General features: G+C 36.6%; 1 protein-coding gene across 4 annotated transcripts in view; it reads left to right on the top strand.

Moving 5' to 3' along the window:
* ARID2 (AT-rich interaction domain 2) overlaps positions 1-25,342 on the top strand; it is a 103,539-nt gene that overhangs the window by 63,492 nt on the left and 14,705 nt on the right. For 2 of the 4 annotated variants that reach the window (XM_051621576.1, XM_051621606.1), the window contains exons 7-17: positions 2,342-2,359; positions 5,451-5,483; positions 7,495-7,561; positions 7,642-7,892; positions 8,995-9,091; positions 9,171-9,380; positions 9,762-9,929; positions 11,216-11,291; positions 13,929-14,063; positions 14,501-14,700; positions 15,081-17,938. In XM_051621576.1, the coding sequence (XP_051477536.1) occupies positions 2,342-2,359; positions 5,451-5,483; positions 7,495-7,561; positions 7,642-7,892; positions 8,995-9,091; positions 9,171-9,380; positions 9,762-9,929; positions 11,216-11,291; positions 13,929-14,063; positions 14,501-14,700; positions 15,081-17,938 (4,113 nt within the window). The remainder of the gene's footprint in view (positions 1-2,341; positions 2,360-5,450; positions 5,484-7,494; positions 7,562-7,641; positions 7,893-8,994; positions 9,092-9,170; positions 9,381-9,761; positions 9,930-11,215; positions 11,292-13,928; positions 14,064-14,500; positions 14,701-15,080; positions 17,939-25,342) is intronic. The other 2 variants (XM_051621585.1, XM_051621596.1) reach the window with 2 other exon arrangements.

Genomic DNA, 25,342 nt, shown 5'->3' with positions numbered 1-25,342 from the left:
AGAACTGGCCAACATATTTAGCAAGAAAAAACAATGCCATGATCAGCAAAGAATATAAAAAATATGGAACAAATTGAAGTGAGTTAGTAATGTTGCCAGTTCATTTCAGTTACTGTTTTTGCACGAAGTTTTTAAATCTTTCCACTAGAGGGCATGATCTACTGTACAAGTAATGAAATGAGGTTAAATATAACTGAAGTTTTTATATATAAGTGCTTCCTCTTTATTCTAGGTGAGCACTTTGAGGTGAACGAAAGCATGAAATGTATTATAGCTGAAGAGGTTTGACATTTCAGCATATTTGCTGTGTTACACAATTTCCTTAGATGGAATTTCAGGTGATGATTTGTATGGCTACAATGGAAGAAAGCTAGATTAAAATATATTTTGAAGACTTAGGCTTTTTACCAAGTAAAAGCATGAAGAGAGAAGCTACTGAGTTCCCTCTGAACTCAAAGCCAAGTTGCTGCTCATTTTCTTAGCCTTCTCATATGCTGAAATGTCTTACTAGTATTATAGAGAAATAATTGTTTGAAGTTTTTCCCATTTATCTGCTGTTTGGGACAGTTCTGGGGCGAGTTGGACCATAGTGGTGTTAGTGAAATTATAAGTAGTGCTGAAATACCTAACAAAAGTTTCCTAGGTAAAGTTAAGAACAGAAAAGGTAAGGTATTTGTTAGTATATGAACTTGAAAACATGGTTCAAATGTGCTGAAGGTAAATGTAAAAACTAGTGCTTCATAATATTTGTTTCCTTGTTCCATTGAAAAATACATCCCGAAGTACTGTAGTTTGTGTTTTGGTTTATTTTTAAAGCACTTAGCATTGCCGTGTTTACTTCACCCTAAACTGTCACAGACTGTTGCTGTTCTACAGTAGCAACAAGCACCATGTCTAGATCTGTAAACATTTAAAGTTACACAGAATTGTAACTTATTATATATTCGTTAATTATATAAATTTAAGTAATTGTGATGGATAAGGACAGATGATTCTGTTAAATGTTTTTAATGAAGTGTTAAGTAGAACCACTAACTGCAGTGAGGTTTGCTAATAAGAAACTTGGTTGCTCTCCAAGATCTATTTTTAAACATTACAACATGTATAGTACCACTCTGCAGTGAAATACTGCTTGAAAGCACATCAGAAACTAACACCAGATCTAAAAATATCTCTAATAATGAAAGTCCAGATTTTTCAGAACATCTTACTTCAAGTATTTGTTTGACCCTCGTGCTGGAAGTAATTTATATTGCAGCTGTGACTGTGTCAAAACAGAAATCAGGGATTGCATTATGGGAGTTTCATGACATAGTGTTTTGTGTATGTGTTTTTTTAAAATTTGCTTTTAAAACTTTAATAGAATGGCTGTTGAATGTGTGTCCCTTCTTTTACTGTTCACATTATCTTTTTAAAAATTCTTCTTTATTTGTTTGGGTGTTTTTTACTTCCTTTACTGCCAGTTTGTGTCTTGAGTTTGTAAGTTAATGTTCCAGTTTGTTTCTGTGTTACAATGGCAGCAGATGATGAATTTGTGTAAAGATGAAAATCGAAGAGTTCTTATGTGGGAGAGAAAAAATACAGAAGTATGAGTTAAAATATTGGTGGCATGAACAAACAAATGGTAAAGTTTCATAGAAATTAGGGTGAGAAAAGCAGTTTCTTAAACAGATGAGCTCTAAACTATTAAGTAATTAATTTATAGAAATTCTGTTGACTTTGTAAACATTGCCCTCAGGCCATAGTGGATTTTTCATGCATTGGAATTTAGGGGTTGGTGGGGTGGCAAGGGGTATCACGAATCTTGAAGCTGTTCTGAAAATTATGTTTAGGGTTAAAGTCAGAACTCATAGAGAAATCATAAACTTGGATCCTTCGCAATTTGATATTTAAGTTTTGGTATGTCAGTTTTATGCAAAAAAGCCCAACCAACCAAACCCTCCCAGTCTTTGTTAGCTGAAAGTAGGTTTTCAAATGCATTGAAACAAATACAAATAATCTATGAGGTATGTTAAGAGTATTTGACATTTCATCTATGTGACTACTCTTACTCTTTTTTTTTCCAACTCCTCCTTCTGCTTATTAAAATATATGCACATAATCTTGGAACTTTAGATTTTATATAGGCATTTAGTTTCTGTATTTCAAAGTCTTTATACAGACATTGGGTAATTTTAGAAGCATTTATACTAAAATATTTTGTGCAAATTTTTAATGTTTGCTTAAAATAAGCTTGATTTAGTCTCTTAATCGTATTACTATTATTAAATTAGTTTTCAATAACGAAAAATGGCCGTATGTTTTTCCTCATTCTTTTTTCTCTTCATTCATTGCACACTAGGAGTGGTACAGCATCACCGTTAGTATTTCTCCTACTCTTAAATATCTACACAATAAGTGTGGGTTGGGTGGTATTCAGTCAGCTCTTCAGTTCTGTATCATAGAATCATAGAATCATAGAATCCTAGGGGTTGGAAGGGACCTCGAAAGATCATCTAGTCCAACCCCCCTGCCAGAGCAGGGTCACCTAGAGTACATCACACAGGAAGGCATCCAGGCGGGTTTTGAATGTCTCCAGCGAAGGAGACTCCACAACCTCTCTGGGCAGCCTGTTCCAGTGCTCTGTCATCATAAAGAATTTTTCAATTGTTTCAGCACCAGTACTTTGATTATTATGTTCTTCTGTTCTCTAATTCTGACTTCAAATCATTCCACTTTACTTAGGCAGTATCACAGTTTTTTCAGAACAGTCTACTAGTTTCGTAGTGTCATATTCATGAGCAAAGGAGCTTGTTTATTTTCCTTTGTCCTCCAGGGTCACTGCTGTTCCAGTTGAAGGTAAAGAGGAAAAACAACATGTTTATTTATACTAAACTTTGAGGAAATAAAGTATATTTTCTTTCCTTCTCCGTAGTCTTTAATGCATTATAAAAGCTGTTTGGAAATTACAAAATTTCCATTATCTTCTCTGCAGCACTATAAAATTTCTAACTTTCTACCATGCTTACCTCTAAACTGAATTAAATGTCCTAGTGAGTGAATCTGTTCCATTAGTTGTCAGAATTTTAATAATGTTTTAGTTGAACATACTGTTATCCCTTACAGCTGTGTTAATTTGTTACTTTTTCCCCTCAATTTTTCCTGGTGCTGTCAGTAAGCTTAAATCTCTACTTGGTTGGGATGACTAAATGTCCTTACTTAAGGATTGGCATTTTTCCATTTATCTTGTACCTTTTCCTGTTTTGTTTTGTCATCCATACCCCCAAGCTCCAGTGACATTCTGATCCGATGTTTTCTCATCTACTCTGGAAGCTTTCCTGTTTTTAACTGTTTCATTTCTCTTCAAATTTTTTCATGTTAGCAAGGTTCACTTATGAGTATAGTTTGTCTTTCAAGAGTGACTTGTTTATGTAGCACGCTTATAGTCAGATAGATGTAGTTGTTTTTCCAGGTATTTCTTCCCTGTCTCCAGCAGCTGCCTGCTATCTGAGGTTGTATATGAATAATTGCATCCAGTTTCTTCTTGCATTGTTATTTTCTGTTTACTTTAAGCATCTCCTTTTCATGTTCTTGGGCTTCATGAGGCTTCTTCTACCTGTATAGTTCCAAAATCCATGCTTACTCAGTTTTTGTGCTTTCTTTATTGCTTTGTATTATTGTGTTATTTCTTTCGTTATTTCTCATTCTTCTTTGTATAAATTTCATTTAAAAAAATCTTTATTGTGCATTTATTCTTTCAGTTTTTCTCAGTGTGTAGAGAGAGATCCTTATGCATTTAAATGCCTGAAATACTTTTCAAATGTCACCTCATTTGTATCTCACAGGGATATCCAGCTGACTTGTTTCTGGTCGCTCTCATATTTTTCTTGAATAAGTATTCATGGTCTTTGGTACATTCTGTTATTTGTGGACTCAAATGGGCATTGTTTTTACAGACAATAATTTATTTAATCTGATTTTCAGTGACTTCTGCATAATCCTGTGCATCGTTTTTCCAAAAGAGCTTGACTACAGTAATCATATTGTGCGTGTGAATAAAGTCGTGAATAAAGTTCCTTACCTTTGTCCATTGTCTCTTGGCATCTAAGGTCACATAGTCAAGCATTGTTTGTTTGCTTCCATGTTTTAGTTTTTTATTCCTCTTACCAGTGTGTTATCGTGATCTAAAATACATATATATAGGAATAGCCACTGATAAAGAACTTCACTTTTTCCTCCTCTCTTGTTTATTTCTGTTTATATGAAGTATCAGCATCCCAGTTTTTTTCTAGATGTTTGGATGACTTATTTTATACCTGACAGTTTGATTGAGGCTCTGATTGTCATAGACCAAGCTGATTGCACTTTTTTACTTCCATATATGGCTGTACATGCAGTGCACAAGAGTATTGCTTCAAGTTGGTTGTCATTCCCTGAAGAGAATAGTAACTTTTCTGAGGGAGGTAGTTGACTCTCCTAAGTAATTGTCCCTGCTAGAAGCTAGCTTGTTGGAATCAAATGGAAAATTGATCTCCCTTCTAAATATTGGAGACAGATGCCTCTTTCTTTGGCTAGGAACTCACCTCAGCTACCTGTGGTGAAGCTTTCCAGTGTTTTGGATCTCAGTGTAGTGATAAGCACTGATTAGGCTTCCATCAGTACATCCATTGCTGCAACATGCTTGTCAACAGCTAAAGGCCTGGGAAATCCTGACCTATCTATAGTTAGCCCGTCTCTAAAATAGATCCATTAAATACCACATGTAATACTGTGTGTCTTAGCTGCTGGGATTTCTGAACAGATTACTTACCAATAAGCAGTTTAAGTTACTTGCTTGTTGAATGGAGGATGTAGGATAATATTTCTGAGGTTTTTGGTGATATTGCTGGAGTTTTTGCAGAATGTTTGAAATCTTGAAATCTGGAAAGTGCTCACAGGAAGCCTGGTTGGCTACTGCAGTAGGCATTTCATAGTTGCTGAAACACCCCTGACAGGTGCAGGCTTTGGGAATGCAAACCTACAGTTTTTAGCAAGCTCTGGCACATTTCCACATGTAAAGCAGTGTTCTTAGTGAGTATCATCGCACACAGTGCTTCTGTATGTGGAAGTAAGCACTCAAGAGAGGAAAAAAATGATGTATCTTTAAAAATTGTTCTTCCTGAAGTTGTATTGTCAGCATATTTATGTATTACCCTCCAGATTCTCTTCCTTAGACCTTTAAGAGCCTTTCCACATCTCTCGGACTCAGAGGACCTGAGACTGTGGGGGACCCACATTGTTCTGGTGTGCTTCCCATAGGTAATGGGACTTGTGCATGCGGTCTAGGTAATCCTGAGGCAAAATTTCTCCAGTTTAAGTGGTTCGCATCTTATGCTCACAGCATGACTGTATAATGAAACCATTTGAAGAGTAACAGTTATGTGGAAGTAAACTTTATTTGATGCCTTGCTGTATCTGTCTTTAATTTACAGAAAGAAGGCATGTTCGGTTCTTTTCTGAAAAAGGTAATCTTACCTGAGCTAACAAGAAGTATTGTTTAACAGACTGCTCACTTAGGAAGGGGAGGCTTTCTCAGTTACAGCAACTAGTATGGATCTGTTTATTCTACAAGTTTTAGATGAGATGTTTTCCAGCAATGTGTTCCTGTGCTCATCTTCAGCCTTAGATCTTTGAGGCTTTATCTTTCGCAGTGTCTGTAGTGTCTTCATCTGCAAAAAAATTAAATCCTCATTTCCATCCCTTTGAGAGCATGTCCAGGATGATTTGACCTCCAGATAGAAAAATTCATTCCTATATGACTTTATGTTTTCAGAGGTTTTTCAGTGTTTCATCTTGACTATAAACTTAACTATTAAGAGGTGAAAAGTGGATTATTGGAGGATTCAGCTAGAAAAATGTGATGATGTCTAATATTTGATGTGTGACAGCAATTTTAACATTGTATTGTAATTGACTTGGCCTCTTCCAAAGAGCTTCAGGTTGAAGTTCAAGACTTTTAACTATTGCTATTTAATAGTCAATATTAAAAAAAAAAAAAAAGCCGTAACTGATTAAACAACTAATCTTTAAAAGCTTGTGAGATTTTAAGTAGTGGTGAAATATGAAGGCTTGCCATCCTCATTGCTTTTCCAAATGTAAGCATCCTAAAGACAAGTGTGTACTGACTAGTAAATTTCCAGACAGTACTTCTGTGTGCCTTTTAAAATAATGACTTGAGGCTCTTCCTTAAATAATCTCCTTCTCTAAAAGTAAAGGCAGCTCAAAATGAAGTACATTCTGCAGATTTTACCTGCATGGCAAGTCTTGTTGATGATAGCCTCAGTTTTAATTAGAAAAATCTGTTTGTCACAAACAGTAAGAAGTTAGACTTTTATCTGGCTGTTCTTGTCTTTGCTAAAATGAGGTAATAATCCATTGTGTGCAAGTAATCCTCTTTACTAAACAGCACTTGGATGTCATTTAGCAGCATTGCAGTGGAAAATAAAATTATTTTCTTTCCAATTTAGAAAATCTGTAGTATTCTATTTTTCAAGAAAATAATAGTGTCAAGCTTGGTATGAATGCTGTAATTTAGTAATTACATTTATATAGCAGAATTTCTCCTGCTGTTCAGCTGGTTGTACTTCCCATCCTTCCCTTTTTATCTAGATTTATTTGTGGTTTTATTTTGTGATTGTAGCCAAAAGAGGAGCTTCATTTAATTTGCGAGTCAAAGGAATGTATACATTTTTATTAGCCAAAGAAGTGTTTATATTTTCATTATAATGTACACATTAGAATGTATATATAATTAGATATATTAATATACATCACAACGAGGTTTCTTACTAGCTTGCAGAACTTAATGCCTTGAGTAATTATTGAATTTCAACAGGACTAGCAACATAACATCCATTTACAAATAAGACCATATAATTTGTAGTGTAATTTGAATTCCACTCTGCTGAGCTTTCTGTTTTGCTTGTATTTGTAAAAGTTTTTGGTGATGATGGTGGTTGTTGCTTCTCTTCTTTCATTGATGTATGATCAAGTGGAAAACATAGCAGAAGCTTTAAAAAAGTCTCTCCAGATAGAAATCTGACTACTATACTTCTAGCAGAAGCTGAAATCTATCAAAACTGAGAGGAGTGACCATCTTCTGCTTCAGTTCACTGTTTGTAGGAGGGTGGAGGAGGATGAACTGTACTTTTTTTGCACTTAGGGTATTTCTAGTTGTTTTTGGAAAATTCTATCCATCTAGTTTCAGTATGTTCTTCAGCAAAGGACTTCTGTGATAGTGGTGTTTGATCATAAACGCACTCTTCTGATGCCTGAGAGGGAGAGTTTCTTAATGTAAACTTTTTGCATATCATCCTGCAAGTGAAAAATACTACAATTAGATGAATCAGGGTACTAGGAAATATTTAAAGAACGATCCTTTTCATATTTTGAAAATATTTTAAGGTAATAGAAGTAAAAATATTTAAAGAAATATAAACCCATAGAAATTAAGAGTATTTTTAATTCTTTCTTCAGTTTTGGAAGGATATTGTTGAGGATATTGAAGTTCGTGATCTAATTTCTGACAGAAGCAAATCTCAAGGTGAGACATCTTGACTAATGTTAACACATGTTGGTAAATGTAGTAAAAGAAGGACTAAAACTTACTTACTTACTTTGTAGATATTTCATCGGAAGACTGGATTTGGGAATCCTTATTTCATCCACCTCGCAAATTGGGCATTAATGATATTGAAGGGCAGCGTGTGCTTCAGATCGCAGTGATTTTACGTAATCTTTCTTTTGAAGAGGGAAATGTTAAACTTCTGGCAGCTAATCGTACTTGTCTTCGGTTCCTGCTCCTCTCTGCTCACAGTCATTTTATTTCTTTACGGCAGCTGGGGCTTGACACGCTGGGAAATATTGCAGCAGAGGTAATGTGCTTCAAAACAGAACAATTAAAATATAATTTGATAAAAGCATTACATTAGTGTTAATTAAAGTAATTACTTTTTTTCCTTGATCATTTGATTAAGCAGGAAATACTCTCTGAATTTGTATATAGCAATTTGAAAACAGTTATTCAGGGCCAAACCAAAAATACAGACAGTGTGTGTCAGTTTGCTTAAATACAATCTCATGGAGAAGGATGATTGCATAGGGAGATTCAAGATAATCATAGTGCATAATTTTCAGTTGAGTTTCCCAGAGAGAAGAAACGAATTTAGTTAAATCCTGCAGAGTGTACGCCAACTTTTTCACTTATAACCTTTGGTAAGAATTTCAAAATAGCATGTTGAGAAAGGGAGTCGTAGAGCCTTTTATGCTGTGTGCAGTGGGGTACCAGTAGGCTAGTGATATGCCACTGGGTGTACCACCTGAATCATGTGAAGCATCCTTTTCTCTTGAAAAAGGTTTGAATGTAATCAAATACACTGTTTCTATATGTCATATCAATTGTGTAGGTAAATCATACATATTTTATAGGTACGTATGTTCAGATAATTCCATATATTTTAAAATATAACAGGTAGGTTAAATGGGTAGGTATCAGAGAATGAGACTTGAAGTATTGGTCCACTGCTGAATATTAAAAAAAATTATTTCATTTTCCATGTATCCAGCTTCTCTTGAATAAGAGAGAATGTTACATATTACAACGCATGAGAGTTGCGAAGCAGAAGTAGATAGAAACAGCATGAACAATCATGACGACATTTGGGAAGGAATGTTTGTCATTTTCTAAGTTACTTTGTTGGATATTAAAATACATTGCTGTATACTCTTTACTGCCTGGGAATAAAGTTATGAACTACTAGAAAGTGCAAATTAGTCTGGTGCTTCAGAGCAGAAATGGAGGAGGGGCTTCAAAATGCCCCCTGCAATAAAAAGCTTATGAGGTTCTGTTTTTGTGAACATGAATGTCATTTAAACACTTTTGAGTCTTCTGGTTTGACATGCAAATTTAAGGATTTGAGCCATTAGTACTATATGGATAGTCTTAGTCATAGATTTTTTTTTTTGCTTTCTCATCAGCTTCTTTTGGATCCTGTTGATTTCAAAACTACTCATCTAATGTTTCACACTGTTACAAAATGCCTCATGTCAAGGGATAGATTTTTAAAAATGAGAGGTAAGCTCCCTAGCTCTTCTACCGCTGTATTAGAATTGTAGTTATTGCTGTTTGAAACTGTTTTGTATTTGGTCTTCAGGCATGGAAATCCTGGCAAATCTTTGTAAGGCTGAAGATAATGGTGTCTTGATTTGTGAATATGTGGATCAAGAATCCTATAAAGAGATCATATGTCATCTCACTCTGCCAGATGTGCTGCTTGTAATCTCAGCACTTGAGGTGCTGTACATGCTCACAGAAATGGGAGAAGTGGCCTGCTCAAAGATTGCTAAAGTCGAGAAGAGCATCGGTAAGGGAGAAGGAAAACCTATTACTCTGACGTATGTAGAAAAAAAGACGTATGTCATGTTCTCGGGTTAAAAATGTGGCTTGACTGCATGTGTGTGCAGCTTAGGGATGGATAATAGAATAGGAAGTTTTGCTAAAATAGACTCTTTCTGTCCTCAAGAGACTGATGATGCTAATAACTAGGGAAGCTAAATCTTTTGAAGTAGTTTTTTGGGTTTTTTGTTGTTTGGAGTTTTTCTGGTGTTTTCTTTAATGCCATGAAGGAAGTGTGTAAAAAAAAAATCTACAAAAGCAGACTTGTTTTCTTTCAACACACGGAAATTTTAAAACATTAATTTGTCTTGTCCTAATGTCATTGTCGGTTTTACATTTAATACTTTAGATACATTAGTATGTCTGGTTTCTATGGACATCCAGATGTTTGGACCTGATGCACTTACTGCTGTAAAACTCATTGAGCATCAGTGCATTAGCCAGCAAGGAGTACCTGATGTCAGACCACAAGTAATGGATCATGGTTCTTCACAGACCCACGCAACAGGTGTCCCAGGTTAGTGCTACTGCAAGAGAACCCACTCTTCTGCAAAATTTCCTATATGGCATGTATGATTTTTGTCTTCTGTAGATTTCTAATTAGTTTATGTAAATAAGTGGAGCATTGTGCATAACATATGATAACTTTTTCAGGCACTTTTTCACAAAGTAAATATAAAGCTGCATTAGCCAAAACTGGTGCGAAACAAGCTTGAAAATAGTATTTTTCAGTTGCTAATCTGAAAATTTATTGAAAGTTACGTACATTCCTTATGTTGACTTTTTCAGTGGGAAGAAAAAGCAGCCATTCTAGATCATTCCCACAATTTGCAGAGAATTAGAGGCCCGTTTTCTTTTGTGTTTTACACATCATATTATTGGACAGGAATATATAGCATTTGATAGAATTGCAAAGATGAGATAAGACACAGCATCATGCCTCTATTGAAGCTGCTAAGCAGCTTACTGTGACGTGAACAAAATTTTAGCTGGTGTTTAAAGCCTGAAAAACGTTTTCTTAATTATAAATTAAACTGTAATTATGAGTATTTTTTTTCAGTTTTATTTTGGTATTAAAATACATGGCGCTTTGGAAGTTGATGGCACAGCTATTCTTGGTCAAGGAGAGCAGCATATGTACCACATTCTGTCTTTTCTAATAAAAGCACATAGCAGATACCTTAGGTGCACACGAGATGGAACATAGCTGTTCTTTTTGGGGGAAAAAATGCAGAAAGAATCATTAAGACAGACAGTGGCTTGCATGTCTAAGCTCAAACCAGGACATTCTGGAATGGGGGCAGACAACACAGTGAAAAATCACTGGAAAAGAAAGTGTCCAAAGGAATGAACAAGGGTGGATAGAAGGAGCTGGTGTGACATCGCGGCAAAATTCTTTATGTTGTATTTGCTTCCACTTAGGAATTGGACAAATATTTGTGTATGTTTATGCCTGTTCTGGTGGAGTATTGTACCAATCTTAAATCATGGTCAGTACTCTAAAGTGCTGAGATCATGATCATGAATCTGGAAACTGTAGTTGACAAAGTGCTTACATCATCTTTGCACTTCTGTGATGGCTCTGGCCCACCATGCACTGCTTCACTGTGGGAAATTATGGTGCAAATACTTAGTCTGCGCAGTGCACCTTTGTGACTTCCTTAGCTGGATCCTTCCTTTCTAACAAACAGGAGAAACTATACCAGTGAAAGTCGTGGAGTTGAAGTCCTTCATTCAAGGGAGCAAAAATAATCTTAGCAAATTTTTATTTTCTTTTTTTCTTCTTCCCTTCATTCTCCACAGCCTCTAGGACAGCACCACATGTTGCTCCACCACCAGGAATAGTAGAAATAGACAGCGAGAAATTTGCATGTCAGTGGTAAGTGTATAGTTCTATTAAAATACTTTAATGAAGAAAAAAACAAAAATGCCTGTATTCATCTGTCACGCTTGTTTCTATTTCCTGTTAGACATATTTTTCTGAAAAGTATAATGGAAACAATTTTGTTGTTCCTTTGAAGAAGTGTGAAAGAAAGCACTCAGAATATTTACTCTTTGGTAGCTGATACTTGAAATGAGTTGTTTTTTCTCTTAGCATAGACTGTAATAGGATTTTTAACTCTGATCTTGATTTTTATTTATTTTCTGAATTGCTGAGCAGCATCACTTGTCTTTCTGATCAGACAAGGGTCTTCAAGATAAACTGGATAGAATTTGTCAAAGCTTAGTGCTTTAAGTCATGATGTAATTTTACTTACACTTCCAGCAAAGCTTTAACTGTATAGAGGAAATGTTGCAGGTTTTGCTGGCCAAACAGCTGATGTTTCCATGCTACTGTTAACATGCTGCAGAGTATCGTTCATGTGCATTGCTGAAAGACTGAGAAATTTCACATTTAGACATTTAAACAGGGATACCTCGAGTTGGAATCACTGCAGCTCAATTCAGCTGTCTGCAAGTTGGTCTCTAGCCAAAGTTAGTTTTCTAAATTGCCTTTTTAATTAATGAAGTGGGAGATTCCCCCAGTAGTAAAATGAATTGCCTTCACCTGCTTGGATTTCTGATGAGATACGAGTTGACTTTTGGTGCCACCTTCTCTCTATTGACTATGGAGAACACTACTCATGTAACTTTCAGTCATAAAGTTATAGGTGTGAATTTTCTACTTTGTATAAAGTGTAAAATAGAAGTTTTTACTTAAAAAATAAGTATGGGTAGGTACTATGCTGCAACTGTGCAATACCATAAAATTGCAGAAAATAATGAAGCAAACCATAGGGCATTGTATGAGGAATATCTGGAATGTCTGCTTTGTTTCTGATTCTGTGTACTTATGCAGCTGTCAGTGTTGCTCACTGTTTTGTACATTACTTTCTTCTGATTAGACATACATAGATATAGGTAGTGAAAAATAAAAATTAACATCTAGTCCTGAAAATTCTCCTTAAATACTATGTGTGCTGCCAAAAAAAAAATTGCAGTTGAGAGCAGAGGAGTGTCAATGTTGTCATTGTTAGCAGTGTTGTCATTGCTAGCCTCAATGCTAACATGGAGTGTCTTGCATTTATGTAAATTTTCATGGTATGTTTTAGTCATTAACTCATAATGAGGGAAATGGGAAAATGAGTAAATCATGACAGTAGAATTTAGAACAGTTACTGTCTCTTGGAAGCAGCAGAAAGACAAGGTATTTATACTGACCTTCCTGGATATATTATTAGCCAGCTTAGCCTGAGTCTATGTAAGGTAAGCGTCTGTGACAGTAATGTGCTAATCATAGATCCCATTTCACCATTCTAAGTCTCGAATATCTTCAGTTCACTGGTACCAGTGACGGTGTGTCAGCTTAATATGACATACCCAACTGGACATGCCAAATTTAATACCTAGGCTTTCTGTCATACTGTGTGATCTCAGTTTTTGTAATAATAAAATTGTAACTCAACTGCAGAAGAAATGACGTTGTACTTACTTTTTACTGGTTATGAGATAATGTAATTAAAATAATGTAATAATTTGCTTGTTCTCTTTTGAAGCATCTAGTTATATTGGGAGTGTAGGACTTGACAACAGAGAATGCAGTATAGTTTTCTAAAGTGTTAGCACTACGTAGTAAATGCTGACTATTAAAAAAAATTTTGTTCTGTCTCAGCCTGTGTGCTGGTACTGATACTTGAGCATTATGTGACAGTTGTTACTTACCTCCATTTGCTGCTGGGCATAAACCATTCCCATGTCTCTGAGTTGGAATAATGGATCTGAAAGAAATCAAATGAAAAATCCTGGTTGGGGGTTGCATGATTTGTGTGCTTGGGAAGAGTCTGTAGGAGATACAAATACTTTCCCTGGAAGCTGAATGTTAGGCACAACAGCTTGTTCAAGGATTTTATTGATGTCTCTCTAGTGTGGGACTTCGGGAATGAGAGCATGTGTGTTTGTGCATATTCTCTTAGAATTCCAGCCCTTCTCTCCTGCTTTCCTGCCTCTATCAGAATGACAGGCTTGAGATGGTTATTCTATCTCTGATTTTACTTGTTCTTTAAAGTAAGACTGAATTAGCAGATCACTTAATAAAATCTTGGGTTTGATACAAATGTTGATTTTTTGAAAGAAATTCCTGATGAAGAGTTAGCTAGCATTCAGTCTACCTTTTGCTGAAGTAGAATTATTAAGAAATAACAATGGAGTTGTGGGGAAGGGAGGTCACCAAGCAACACATTTTTTTTCTTTCTGAATATACAATAAAACTGCATATCTAGAGACTATTCTGTATATTACATATGTAAGTAAGATGTTGCATGTAAAGTGGACTGCATGTGTTAGGGGTCCTGTGTGTTGAATCAAAAGCAGTGAGAAAAAGAATGGAACAGACATTTGATAAGACTATACTAAAATGGTATTTTCCATGTTGTTATCAGGTCTCAGAAGTCTCTGTGATAGAAGTGTTTTAATAACCTTTTTAAAAAAGTATTCTCTCTCTGTTTTGCTTCATTGTTGTTGTTTTTTTTATCCTCAGGTTGAATGCACACTTTGAGGTGAATCTTGATTGCTCAGTCTCTCGAGCAGAAATGTACTCTGAATACCTCTCTACCTGTAGTAAATTAGCTCGAGGTGGAATCCTGACATCAACTGGATTTTATAAATGTCTGCGGTAAGACAAAAATTCATGCAACAATAAAGAAGCAGTTGTATGTGCTCAGTACTAACCTTTAGCTTTAGATTTTTCTGAGAAAAGTTGAGTTTGAAAGACATCTGGTTTTGGAATTTTAATTTAAACAAATGTTTAGAATTGGTGTAATTTTATTTAATTCTATTTCAAGACACTTAATAGGGGATCTTCTCTGCTTATAGTCCTTTTAATTCTTTCCAAAGTAGTTTTTGGAGATACAGTTTTCACTTAGCTTGTATGACATCTTGGCCACCTGGTGGATCTGTTAGTCCTTAATGATGAATACTCAGATGCTGTATTGCAAAGATGCGGGCATGAGCGCAGTTACTCTGCACACAAGAGCAGTTAGTTAAACAAAAATATTTTAAGAGGATTGAGTTATTGTGTTCATTAACATAGATTTATGTTGTGTTTGGCAGAACTGTCTTTCCAAATCATACAGTGAAGAGAGTAGAGGATCCAAGTAACAATGGTCAAGCACATATACATGTGGTAGGAGTGAAAAGGAGAGCTATACCACTTCCCATTCAGATGTACTATCAGCAGCAACCAACTTCGTCTACCCCAGTTGTCCGGGTTGATTCAATTCCTGATGTGTCTTCGTCTCCTTCGCAAGCAGGTTTTTAAATTAATTCAATATAAAGTATTTTCCCTTGATTCTGAAATTACAATAAAAGACAGAAGGCTTTGAAAATATTTTTAAAGTTTTGGAAGTCAAGGCCATGTGTTTTGATTGATTTCACTAAACAACATTAGGAACAGTATTGCAGTATGTGCTTATATGCCATTCTAGTATTTGACATGTAACCTGTGAACTTGTCAGTCAGCTGACAAGCCTTTGTTGCTGCATCATTATTTCAGGTGCAGTTTAGCTGGGAAGAGAAACAGCTTTGTATAGAACTACAAATTCAAGCCTAGGGTTTTTGAAAATTTGTTATGTTCATGTGTTTTGAAATATTTTTTTTTTCTTCCAAACTTTTACTGTGTTTATTTCAACAGGAATCCCACATGGGCTACCAGGCTTAGGAAATCACTATCAGAGGACCCCTATTAACCAGTCTTCAACTTTGACAGCAACACAGATGTCTTTTCCAATTCAAGGTGTTCATACTGTGGCACAGACTGTTTCTAGAATCCCACAAAATCTTTCTCTTCATACACAGCAGCAAAATGCTCCAGTGACTGTTATACAGAATAAAGGTCCAATATCCTGTGAAGTAGTGAAGGCCACAGTAATACAGAGCTCTGTTCCCCAGTCTGCAGTTCCTGTTACTATTGCTGTAGGAGGAGCACCACAAGCTTCTAATCAAAATCACAGCACTACAGGACAACAGCCGTCTGTCACTGTTGTTAGTTCTCAGACGTTGCTTCACCACCAACCTGTAATTCAACAACAGTCTCCACTGCATGCAGTGGTACCAGGACAGATACCTTCAGGCACTCCTGTTACGGTAATTCAGCAAGCTGTACCTCAGGGTCATATATTTGGCAGAGTACAAAACATACCAGCATGCAGTTCAGCAGTTTCACAGGGTCAGCAGCTAATCAGCACATCATCACAACCTGGGCAGACACCATCTCAGCAGTCCTCTGCTGGTAACCAGCAACAAGATACAGTCATTATAGCACCACAGCAGTATGTTACCACCTCTGCATCTAACATTGTTTCTGCCACCACAGTTCAAAATTTTCAAGTAGCAGCTGGGCAGGTGGTTACAATTGCAGGTGTCCAAAACCCACCAACATCTAGGGTAGGGTTTCAGAATATTGCACCAAAGCCTTTGCCATCGCAACAAGTTCCACCCGCCATGGTACAGCAGCCGATGCAGTCACAGCAGCAGCCTCCACCACCATCCCAGCAAAGTGTAGTGATTGTAAGCCAGCCAGCTCAGCAAGGTCAAACGTATGCACCAGCCATTCATCAGATTGTGCTTGCTAATCCAGCTTCTATTCCTGCTGGTCAAACTGTCCAGTTGACTGGACAGTCAAGCATTACTCCATCTTCTTCACCATCCCCAGGTCCAGTTACAAATAATCAAGTCCCTACAGTTATGTCATCTTCATCTACCCCACCTCAGTCACAAGGACCCCCTCCTACTGTCAGCCAGATGCTTTCTGTAAAGAGGCAGCAGCAGCAGCAACATTCACCAGCATCATCGCAGCAGCAGGTACAGGTACAACAGCCGATACAAATGCAAGTTCAGTCACAGCAACCTAATTCAGGAGTTGGCCAGCCTAACTCCAGTGAGTCTAGTCTGATTAAACAACTGCTTCTTCCAAAAAGAGGCCCCTCAACTCCAGGGGGAAAGCTTATACTCCCAGCTCCACAGATTCCTCCACCTAACAATGCAAGAGCTCCTAGCCCTCAGGTGGTTTATCAGATGGCCAATAACCAGGCACCAGGTTTCGGAGTTCAAGGACAGTCTCCAGCTCAGCAGCTGCTAGTTGGACAGCAAAATGTTCAGCTGGTCCCGGGTGCAATGCCACCCCAAGGGGCAGTACAAACAGTACCCATTTCTAATTTACAGATATTGCCAGGCCAATTGATCTCAAACAGCCCAGCGACTATTTTCCAAGGGACTACTGGCAACCAGGTTACAATAACAGTTGTGCCAAATACAAGTTTTGCTACTGCAACTGTGAGTCAGGGAAATGCAGCTCAAATAATTGCTCCAGCAGGAATTGCAGTGAGTGGAGCACAGACAGGAGTTGGGCTACAGGTGCAAACACTTCCAGCTACTCAAGCACCTTCAGCTGGACAATCACCGTGTACTGCTGCTCCCCCATTCAAAGGTGATAAAATAATTTGCCAAAAGGAGGAAGAAGCAAAGGAAGCAACAGGTTTACACATTCATGAACGTAAAATTGAAGTTATGGAGAATCCTTCCTGCCGAAGAGGAGCTGCAAACACCAGCAATGGGGATGCAAAAGAAAATGAAATGCAGGTGGGAAGTCTTTTAAATGGGAGAAAGTATAGTGACTCCAGTCTACCTCCTTCTAACTCAGGGAAAACTCAGAATGAGGCCAATCAGTGCTCACAAGTCAGTAATGGGCCATCATTAGAAATGGGTGAGAACGGAGCTCCTGGAAAGCAGAACTTTGAACAAATGGACACACAGGAAATTAAAAGTGATTTGAAGAAGCCCCTAGTTAATGGAATCTGTGATTTTGATAAAGGAGATGGTTCTCATTTGAGCAAAAACATTCCAAATCACAAAACTTCCAATCATGTAGGAAATGGTGAGATATCTTCAGTGGAACAACAAGGGAATTTGGATGCCACACAGCAAGATACTGCCAAAGGTGATCAAGGGGAAAGAATTTCTAATGGGCCTGTATTAACTTTGAGTAGTTCACCTGTTGTAAGCGGTACACAGGAGGCTGCAAAACTGTTAACCCAGCAACTTAGTGGTACCAACACTGATTTACCTAATGGACCTCTAGCTTCAAGTTTGAATTCAGATGTGCCTCAGCAACGCCCAAGTGTAGTTGTCTCACCACAATCTACAGCCTCTGTTATACAGGGGCATCAAATCATAGCAGTTCCACACTCAGGACCTAGAGTGTCCCAGTCTACCCTGTCATCCGAAGTTCGGTCTACTAATGGCACAGCAGAATGCAAAACTGTAAAGAGGCCAGCAGAGGATAATGACAGGGAAACTGTTCCAGGAATTCCAAATAAAGTAGGAGTTAGAATTGTTACAATCAGTGACCCAAACAATGCTGGTTGCAGTGCAACTATGGTTGCTGTGCCAGCTGGAGCGGATCCAAGCACTGTAGCGAAAGTAGCAATAGAAAGTGCTGTTCAACAAAAGCAGCAGCATCCAACCACGTATATACAAAGCATGGTCACACAGGTATGTTGCAGTGTTCTTTTTATGCTTATTTCAACTGTGATTCTGACTAATGCTGTGAAATAATGTGGGTGAAAATGTAAAATCAGTCAGTATTTCTTGCATGGTATTTAAAATATTCAGAAATTTATGGTTGCTGGTCTTTCAAGGACTAAAGCTCTAATAGTTTGCATATTTCTTAGATGTCAGTAACCCGCTTGTTGCTTGATAATACACAGTAAGGAAAGAACTTCTGCTCCCTGATTTCCTCCTTAAAGGATTAATTGTTCTGAAATCAACAGTGATTTGTTGTATAGTCTTGTAAAAATGTCAGAATTGTTCTGCATTTTATTCTTGGTCTTTGTTGTGGATGGATGGCTGATACGTCTTTTTTGCTAGTTAATCACTGCAGTTGCTTTGGGCTTACTGAATGAGTTGCAATTCTTGTCTTTGAAGGTGGTCTTGAAAGGTTTGCTTCAGGTGTTCACTACAGTCAGGAGAAAGTATTGGTTTAGAAATTCGTTGAAATATATATGTTGTTTATTGCAAAATATGTGTAATGTTTATTTTATCAATACAATATGCATTGTTTGGACATTTTTTCTGTTTGACAAACTTTAGAGAGGGCTTTTTTGTTTTGTGCTTTTTTTTTTTCCTTGGTCAACTGCTTTTTTAACCACTAGAAAGTGGATACTCCCTAACACTTTACTAGAAATGAGGTATGGCTATCAGTTGTATAGGATTAATAAGTATGGATAATAATGTTTAAGATTATTCAAGTCTCTAGAATTTATTTTAGCTTTGTACATTGACAGAAAATCCCTCTCCAAAAAATGTTCCTAACCTGAATAGGAGCAAAAAGAATAGAATAGTAGGTCTAGCAGTCACAGAGTTCTGACAGAGTGAAGAGGAGAAATGAGATCCTTTTTTGTTTGTTTGGTTGGATTCTTGGTTGGTTGGTTTTGATCGGGTAGCAGGTATAGACCATATTGACTTAGGCAGAGCTGGAACTTAAAATTCAACAAGTGGCTAGTGCTGCTACATTTTCTGTCAAGCTGGGTTTCTGTTGGAAGATCTTCTGACTTTCCTTTGTCTAGTTGGCAGAGATAAGGACTAGCAGTTAACAAATTTTCTTTCCTTTTCTTTCCTCTTTTAGCTGCCACACAACACAGAGCTATGTTTTTAAGAATGTGTTCAAACTCGTAAATTTTCACTTAGATTTTATCAGAGATCCATGTTTCTTTGATGTTATTTACCTTCATTCTTAGAAGTAGAAATTTATCAACCAAAATGAAAGTGTCTTTTGGCAGCACAGGGATAATGAACTAGATTTTCTGTAGTATTGATAAAAAAAAAAGCAAGCTATGCCTTGCTTTTTACAGTGAGTGTCTTTAGCTGTTGCACAGTTTGAATTTCTATTATGACTTTGCTAAGGATTTGACTGAAATGGAAAGTGCTATGGCAATGTCTCTGGAATAGAGTAAATATTATCTGGGGTTATTTATTCCCTGGACATGTGGCTGACAAGAATTGTCTTAGTTGTCTTAAACAGCTGTCAGATTTACAGATTTTTCAGGAGAGTAATACAGTTAACTATTGAATTTGTGTTGGATTAGCTGTTCTGTCATGTTAACAGAGGAACAAAAAATAACATTTTCTGTGCTGATAGTTTTTTTACACTAATAATCACTATCATTAGTAGTTCCTACACTTTCCACTACCTGTATGAACAGAAATGATGCCAGCTGGGTATGCCATTCAGTCCAGATATGCAGATGGAAATAACTTCGTCTAATGTCTGCCTATATGGAACCTGGCTCATTTTCCTGCCTGTACGAAGCCCTTGCTTTCTTCAAAATTACAGGAATGTGCAAGAAAAGGAGTTCATTAGTTTTGATCTTGGTGAACAACTTAATTTGTTAGGTGATTGCCTTAACTATTATGTGTGGCTGTGAATCATGTGCATCATGATAGTGATAAGTACTGACTTATAATAGAACCCACTTTACAGTACTCTGTTCAGAAATAGTGAACAGCATAGTTTGGCTTAAGACCTTTAAAGATCTTAACCACTTCTTAATTAATATGTTCAACTGTAAACATTACCAAGATCATTCTGGCCAGCTCTTTTTCATTTCCAAAGCTGCTGAGCAGCTGCAATAGCCATTGTTTTACTGGAAAAGCAGATGTTAAGTATTTCCAATATTGAGTCTGATTTTAGGAGTGTCGTTAAGACATCTGAAAATATTAAGAAGTAGCCAAGTTCTCATGAACTCAGAGTTTTGAGTATTTGAGTTTTGTATAATCTCCTATTTTCTCCCTTTCCATGTTGAAACTTGTCCTTGCATGACAAGTAGCTTTCTTTTTTTTTTACTTTCTGAAAGGCAGCAGCTAAGGAACACTGTTTTCATTTGAGCATCTGCATTGTTTTATCTGCTCTGTAGTATCTAATGTATACTGAGTGTCCTGCAGAAGAGATAGGAGAACATGGTTCTTTTTGCAGATAGTTTGAAATTTATTATAAATACAACCTGGTGGAGAAAAATACGGAATAAAGGAATATTAACAGTGGCAAAATGACATAGCTGCTGAAGCTGTTAGTGTGTCATTTCCTGTTTGCCTGTCATCTTAAATTTTTATTTTATATAAAAGCTTGTGTTTCACAGAATTGAGATAGGGATAGAGGAAGAAAATTTGTAATAAAATTGCAACCAACAGGAAGGCCAGAAAAGGAGATACAGAGGATAGAAGAGGGAGTACTGCTTATGCAACTGCAGCAGGATTAGTTGTCATGAACTGCAGAGAGGAGAAAGGGAAGATGCTTGAACTGAAGATAAGGAGGGAGAAACAAACAGGGTAGAGAATGGAACAGCAATGTGAAAACTAAGGAAAGCAAGAAAGAGAGTGAAATAATTCTTAAGAGAACATAAAATTTCAGAGCTAAGATTTTTTTTCATTATATGAACAGTAGTTTGGAATGGGCTGATACTATATGCTTGGGGGAAAAATGTTTATTTAAGTGGCCTACTAAAATAATAAAAATTATAAACTTGCTGTTTATGGGGACAGCCCATGTAGTGCTGTTGAAATCCGGTTAGACAAGTACAGGTTTCTTCTGTGTATAACCTGTGATTGTTCCATGTTAATTATACACCTCAGCAAAACTCAATGAAAAATACGTACGTGCTGACTCTAGAAACTTTTTTTATTATTGTCATTTTTGTACAAAATATATGGGTATATGGGTTATGTCGGAAGAGTAACAGATGATGTGCAGAGTGTTGCAATTTTTTTCTTACATCTCTGTGTTCTGAAAGCCCATGAAATATAATCTGAGAGGAGACAGAACTGGCACTGTACTTTCTTGGCTTCCTTTTATTTCTGTGTTCTTGGCTCCTGATGCTTTCCTGAGGCATTTTGCTGGACCAGTGAATGAAAATGAAATGAGCAGTTACCTACCTATACATTTTATTTTCCTTTCCTCTTTTTCTTACTCCTTTTCAAATGTCTCCAGAACATCTGTTGAACATAACCATGTTGCTTTGTCCCAGTTGGTGTGTGTTTTGAAGGAATGCTCTGATGCCATGACAAGTTCCTAGAAATGAGCAAATCTTTTTAAATTGCCTTATCTGTCTTTTAAAGTAATTACTAACCTGTTCTTCATTGTCATCCCCTCATAAACAATGCACTCCCACTTCTCTTAAGGCTGCCCACTTGAAACATGCTTGTGTGAAAATTTAGGTGGCAAAAACTGCATGAGCATTTCCTTAACTACTTGCTTCTGCTCCCTGTTGACTGGGAAGCTGAGAATTACCACGCACCAGAAAGCAGGTGTGTAGCCCCAGGAGGTATAATTCATTCCTAGCCACAGAGCAAATGAGTTTCTCGGCTGGAAATACTGAAATAACAAATCACTGTGCTTTTATTGCTCTTCACTTGTGAAGCTGTTGCAAGGAGACTTAAAACTTCAGTAATCTGTCAAGATAAGAGCATTTATTTTAGTGCCAGCACATCCACCTGACCCCTTTCTCACACTCAAATCCTACTATATTAATTTTCAGCTTACAGGTTACCTTTTTTTTGTATGTTGTTATCGTGAAGAAGCTAAACATAAAATTTTAGAATTTACTGAATTGTAAATCCTATGATACTTCCAAAATATTTGTACTAATAATTAACTGTTTCTTGTTGACTTAAATGTATTTACTATGGGTATGCACATACTATTGATGGAGGAAAAATGCAGTATAATACTTTTAAACTTAATATGGCTTTAAGTGTCAACAGGACCCCCATCACACTGGGATGCAGTGTGTTCTCTTCCTGATGGCACAGCATCAGGCCTTTGAAAGGCACAGGCCTTTGAAATGAGATGGCCAGGTGTCATGCTAAAATGGAGTTACCATTAATACATAAAGGCAATGGCACCATTGTTTCTGTGAAATGGAGGTGGAGGCCATCTCTGGCCCCAAGCCATAGGGATTGGTATTCCTACCACATAGAGAGCTCATGTGCACAAATGAAGGAGCCTTTTGTAAACAGTATGTTCTGAATAGCATAAAGTTCTTCAATTTACTCTTAGGTTTTATGACTATGCTGAACTTGTTTCCACCACACTCCACCCTCCCCCCCCCACCCCCAGATATCTCAATCTAAAGTCACTCCTGCTTATTATAAGTAGGCTGTAGTGTATGATATGTAAGTAGACTGTACTGACATTAAAGGTTTGTATGTATGTTTTAAGAGTTCAGTGCAAACCATACTGAGATAGGTGATTCTGCTAGAGGTACCTTTCAGTCCTGAGATCCAGTAACATGCGATTTACAGACATGCAAAGTGGTGGCAATTGCAAGTCATACCATGGAGAGGTCTTACTGGAGTATAAAAATGTGCTGTGAAGTGCTTTCAAGTGTACTAGAGTACTGGGAATTTGATTTCTTGAGGAACCTGGAATCATTAAATGTTTTTGCTAGAGGAGGAAATTTTGTGAAGTCTTCACACCTTGGGGAAATTTTTTTCAATGTTACTTCTCCCAGAAAGACTTAGGGAAAAAAAAAAAAAGAATCTGTCATAGTTCTGTATGTTGAAGAAAGAAGTGAGTTTACATAATCATTGTGTATCAGTGCTGTAAAGTAGGTAGCACATAGCAAGTATTTCTAGGTATATTGCTGGAAAGAAAGGAGTTTCGTTTCTGAAAAACAAAAGATTAATCCCAATTTTAGTTACGGTCCCCTGTGTCATGTGTTACTAAATTGGTACATGAAAACAGAGAAAGGAAAAATGAAAACAAAAATTAGCAGTATTTCTGATTGAAGAGAGGAAGGCTTTGAGATGTTTGAACATAGAGCTTATGTTTCTAAAAGAAAACCTAGGAAATGTCATTTTTCTTATCTGTTGATTTTAGTGTGATCAACACAGTTGAGAGGCAAGCATTGAATGTGATTAAAAATACATGGAAGTTGTAACTGCCTAATGCTAGAACTTTGAAAATGCTTTGCAGTACAGCAGTAAGAAGAGAATTCTGAACAATAACAATTACTTTACACATTTATTTTCAATTTATTATTGGGTATTTTTTCGCTGAAAAATATAGGAAGAAATCGGAATTTTCTTCTGAACAGTTGTCTCCTTTTCTGTCCTCTTTCATTTTCAGCACATAACATTTTGTGTTTTGCATCTCAGATCCCCTTGTTTAAAATAAACAGTTTTTTAATGAGATGGTATTAAAACCTTTGAATACCACTAGGAGAGCTTGCCAGAAAAACCCTTGAGAAAATTTGTGATTCTGGATTAATTGCAGGGTTTGCCTAGAATAGAGTAAATAATACATGAACCACATATTGAATTATGAGAGTTAAAGAAAACACAGAATTAATTCAGTAAGCTCACTCTTTCTCTCCAGCACATTAAAGGAGACACATTCTATAGGGATAAAAAGTTGCATAAAGACCATCATAATGTAAGGATATCAGGATGCCAAGTGAAGACTGCAAGACAAGCTGTACTGCTGACACTTGATTTTACTTTCAGCTTCACTTTCAAGATGTCTTGTTAAAGAGACAGTGATTTTAAAAAGCTTCCCTTGTGTTTACCTTTTGTTAAATCTATTGTGAAGACTCATTACCCAATTTATAAAATAACTTAGAGGTCTTTATATGAAAATCATTGCTGAGTTCAAAATAATTTGTAGTTACAACTACTAGACTCAAGAATCTTTTCCTGCAATTTTTCACATGTGCAGATCACAGGCATCATAGAGTAGGAGTGCTGTATTCAGAATTTTTGCTCAGTTTTGCATTATTAGGACTTATGCTTGGATGTGGGAAGTGTTCTGGTTTTGATGAGGCTTTTTTGCTGTCCTTTTGATTAATGCTATTAATTTTGTACAATCTGTGATAGTTGTTACCTTGTGTGACTGTTGTCCACAATGCCAGTAGAGTGCAGCAGGAAGAAAAATCAAGATCAATATGCAAATGAAATGTTACAGATTGCACTTACATGTTTGTTTCTTTGCAGTTAAAGTTTAAACCTGTTCAGTAACAGAGATGTAAAAGATGTAAACAGAGTATTGTGTGCACCATTTGAAAATGCTTCTTTGATAGTATTCTTAAGCAGAGTCTTGAAAGTAGTTTTGTTTGGGCTCTAAATTTTGTTCCTTTTCTAACAGTAGGGAAGAAAAGGCTGCTAGATTTTCATTCCTAGATAGTATTTTTGAATTTTTTTATTGTCGTGGTCTTTATGAATGTCTTGCTGGCCAGAGCCTTCCAGAAAAAAAAGAAGAGAAACAATACTCTGACATAAGCACTATTGTGAAATGGTGAATTTCAGTGTTCTGTATCTATTATTTAGAAAATAAATAAAATTGTATGTATTTTGGCTTAGCGTTTGTAATTTTTAGGTCACCTGTGTAATAATTTTTATTCACTGTTAAAATAAGTGTCTTGTAATATTGCAAGAGAGCAAGGGGAACATCTTTTTCCTTTCTGAAACTATGATATTTCACTGAGTACGGGTTGTGTACAGGTTGTTTAGGCATTCTGTATAAAGGTACATGTGCTGGCTGGTTTTACAAGAGTTTGAAGAATTACATCATATGCCAACCTTTATAGAGAAAATGGTATGTCATAGTTTGAGCCTACTGGTCTTAGTGTTTCTCCAGCTTCTTACGCACTCTGTAACACAGGCTAGTGTGTGCTAATGCAGCACTTCAAGAATTCGGCAGATGCAGAACATAAAACCATTTCATCAAATAATACAAAGCATTTTTAGATGTATCAGTGCTCATTTTACTTGTTATAGGAACAGTTTCTTCTGCACTTACACAGGAAAGGAAGCTACTCCGTGTGCTGATGATAACTGCAACCCTTTGATTTTGCATGTTTTTCTCTTGTAGATCAAATAAAAATAAAGCCTTTCAAAATAACGCTA

Source organism: Apus apus, chromosome 1, assembly GCF_020740795.1.
Source record: "Apus apus isolate bApuApu2 chromosome 1, bApuApu2.pri.cur, whole genome shotgun sequence".
Taxonomy (NCBI): domain Eukaryota; kingdom Metazoa; phylum Chordata; class Aves; order Apodiformes; family Apodidae; genus Apus; species Apus apus.
Note: the sequence above shows the minus strand (reverse complement) of the source record. Positions and strands in the feature narration are given on the sequence as shown.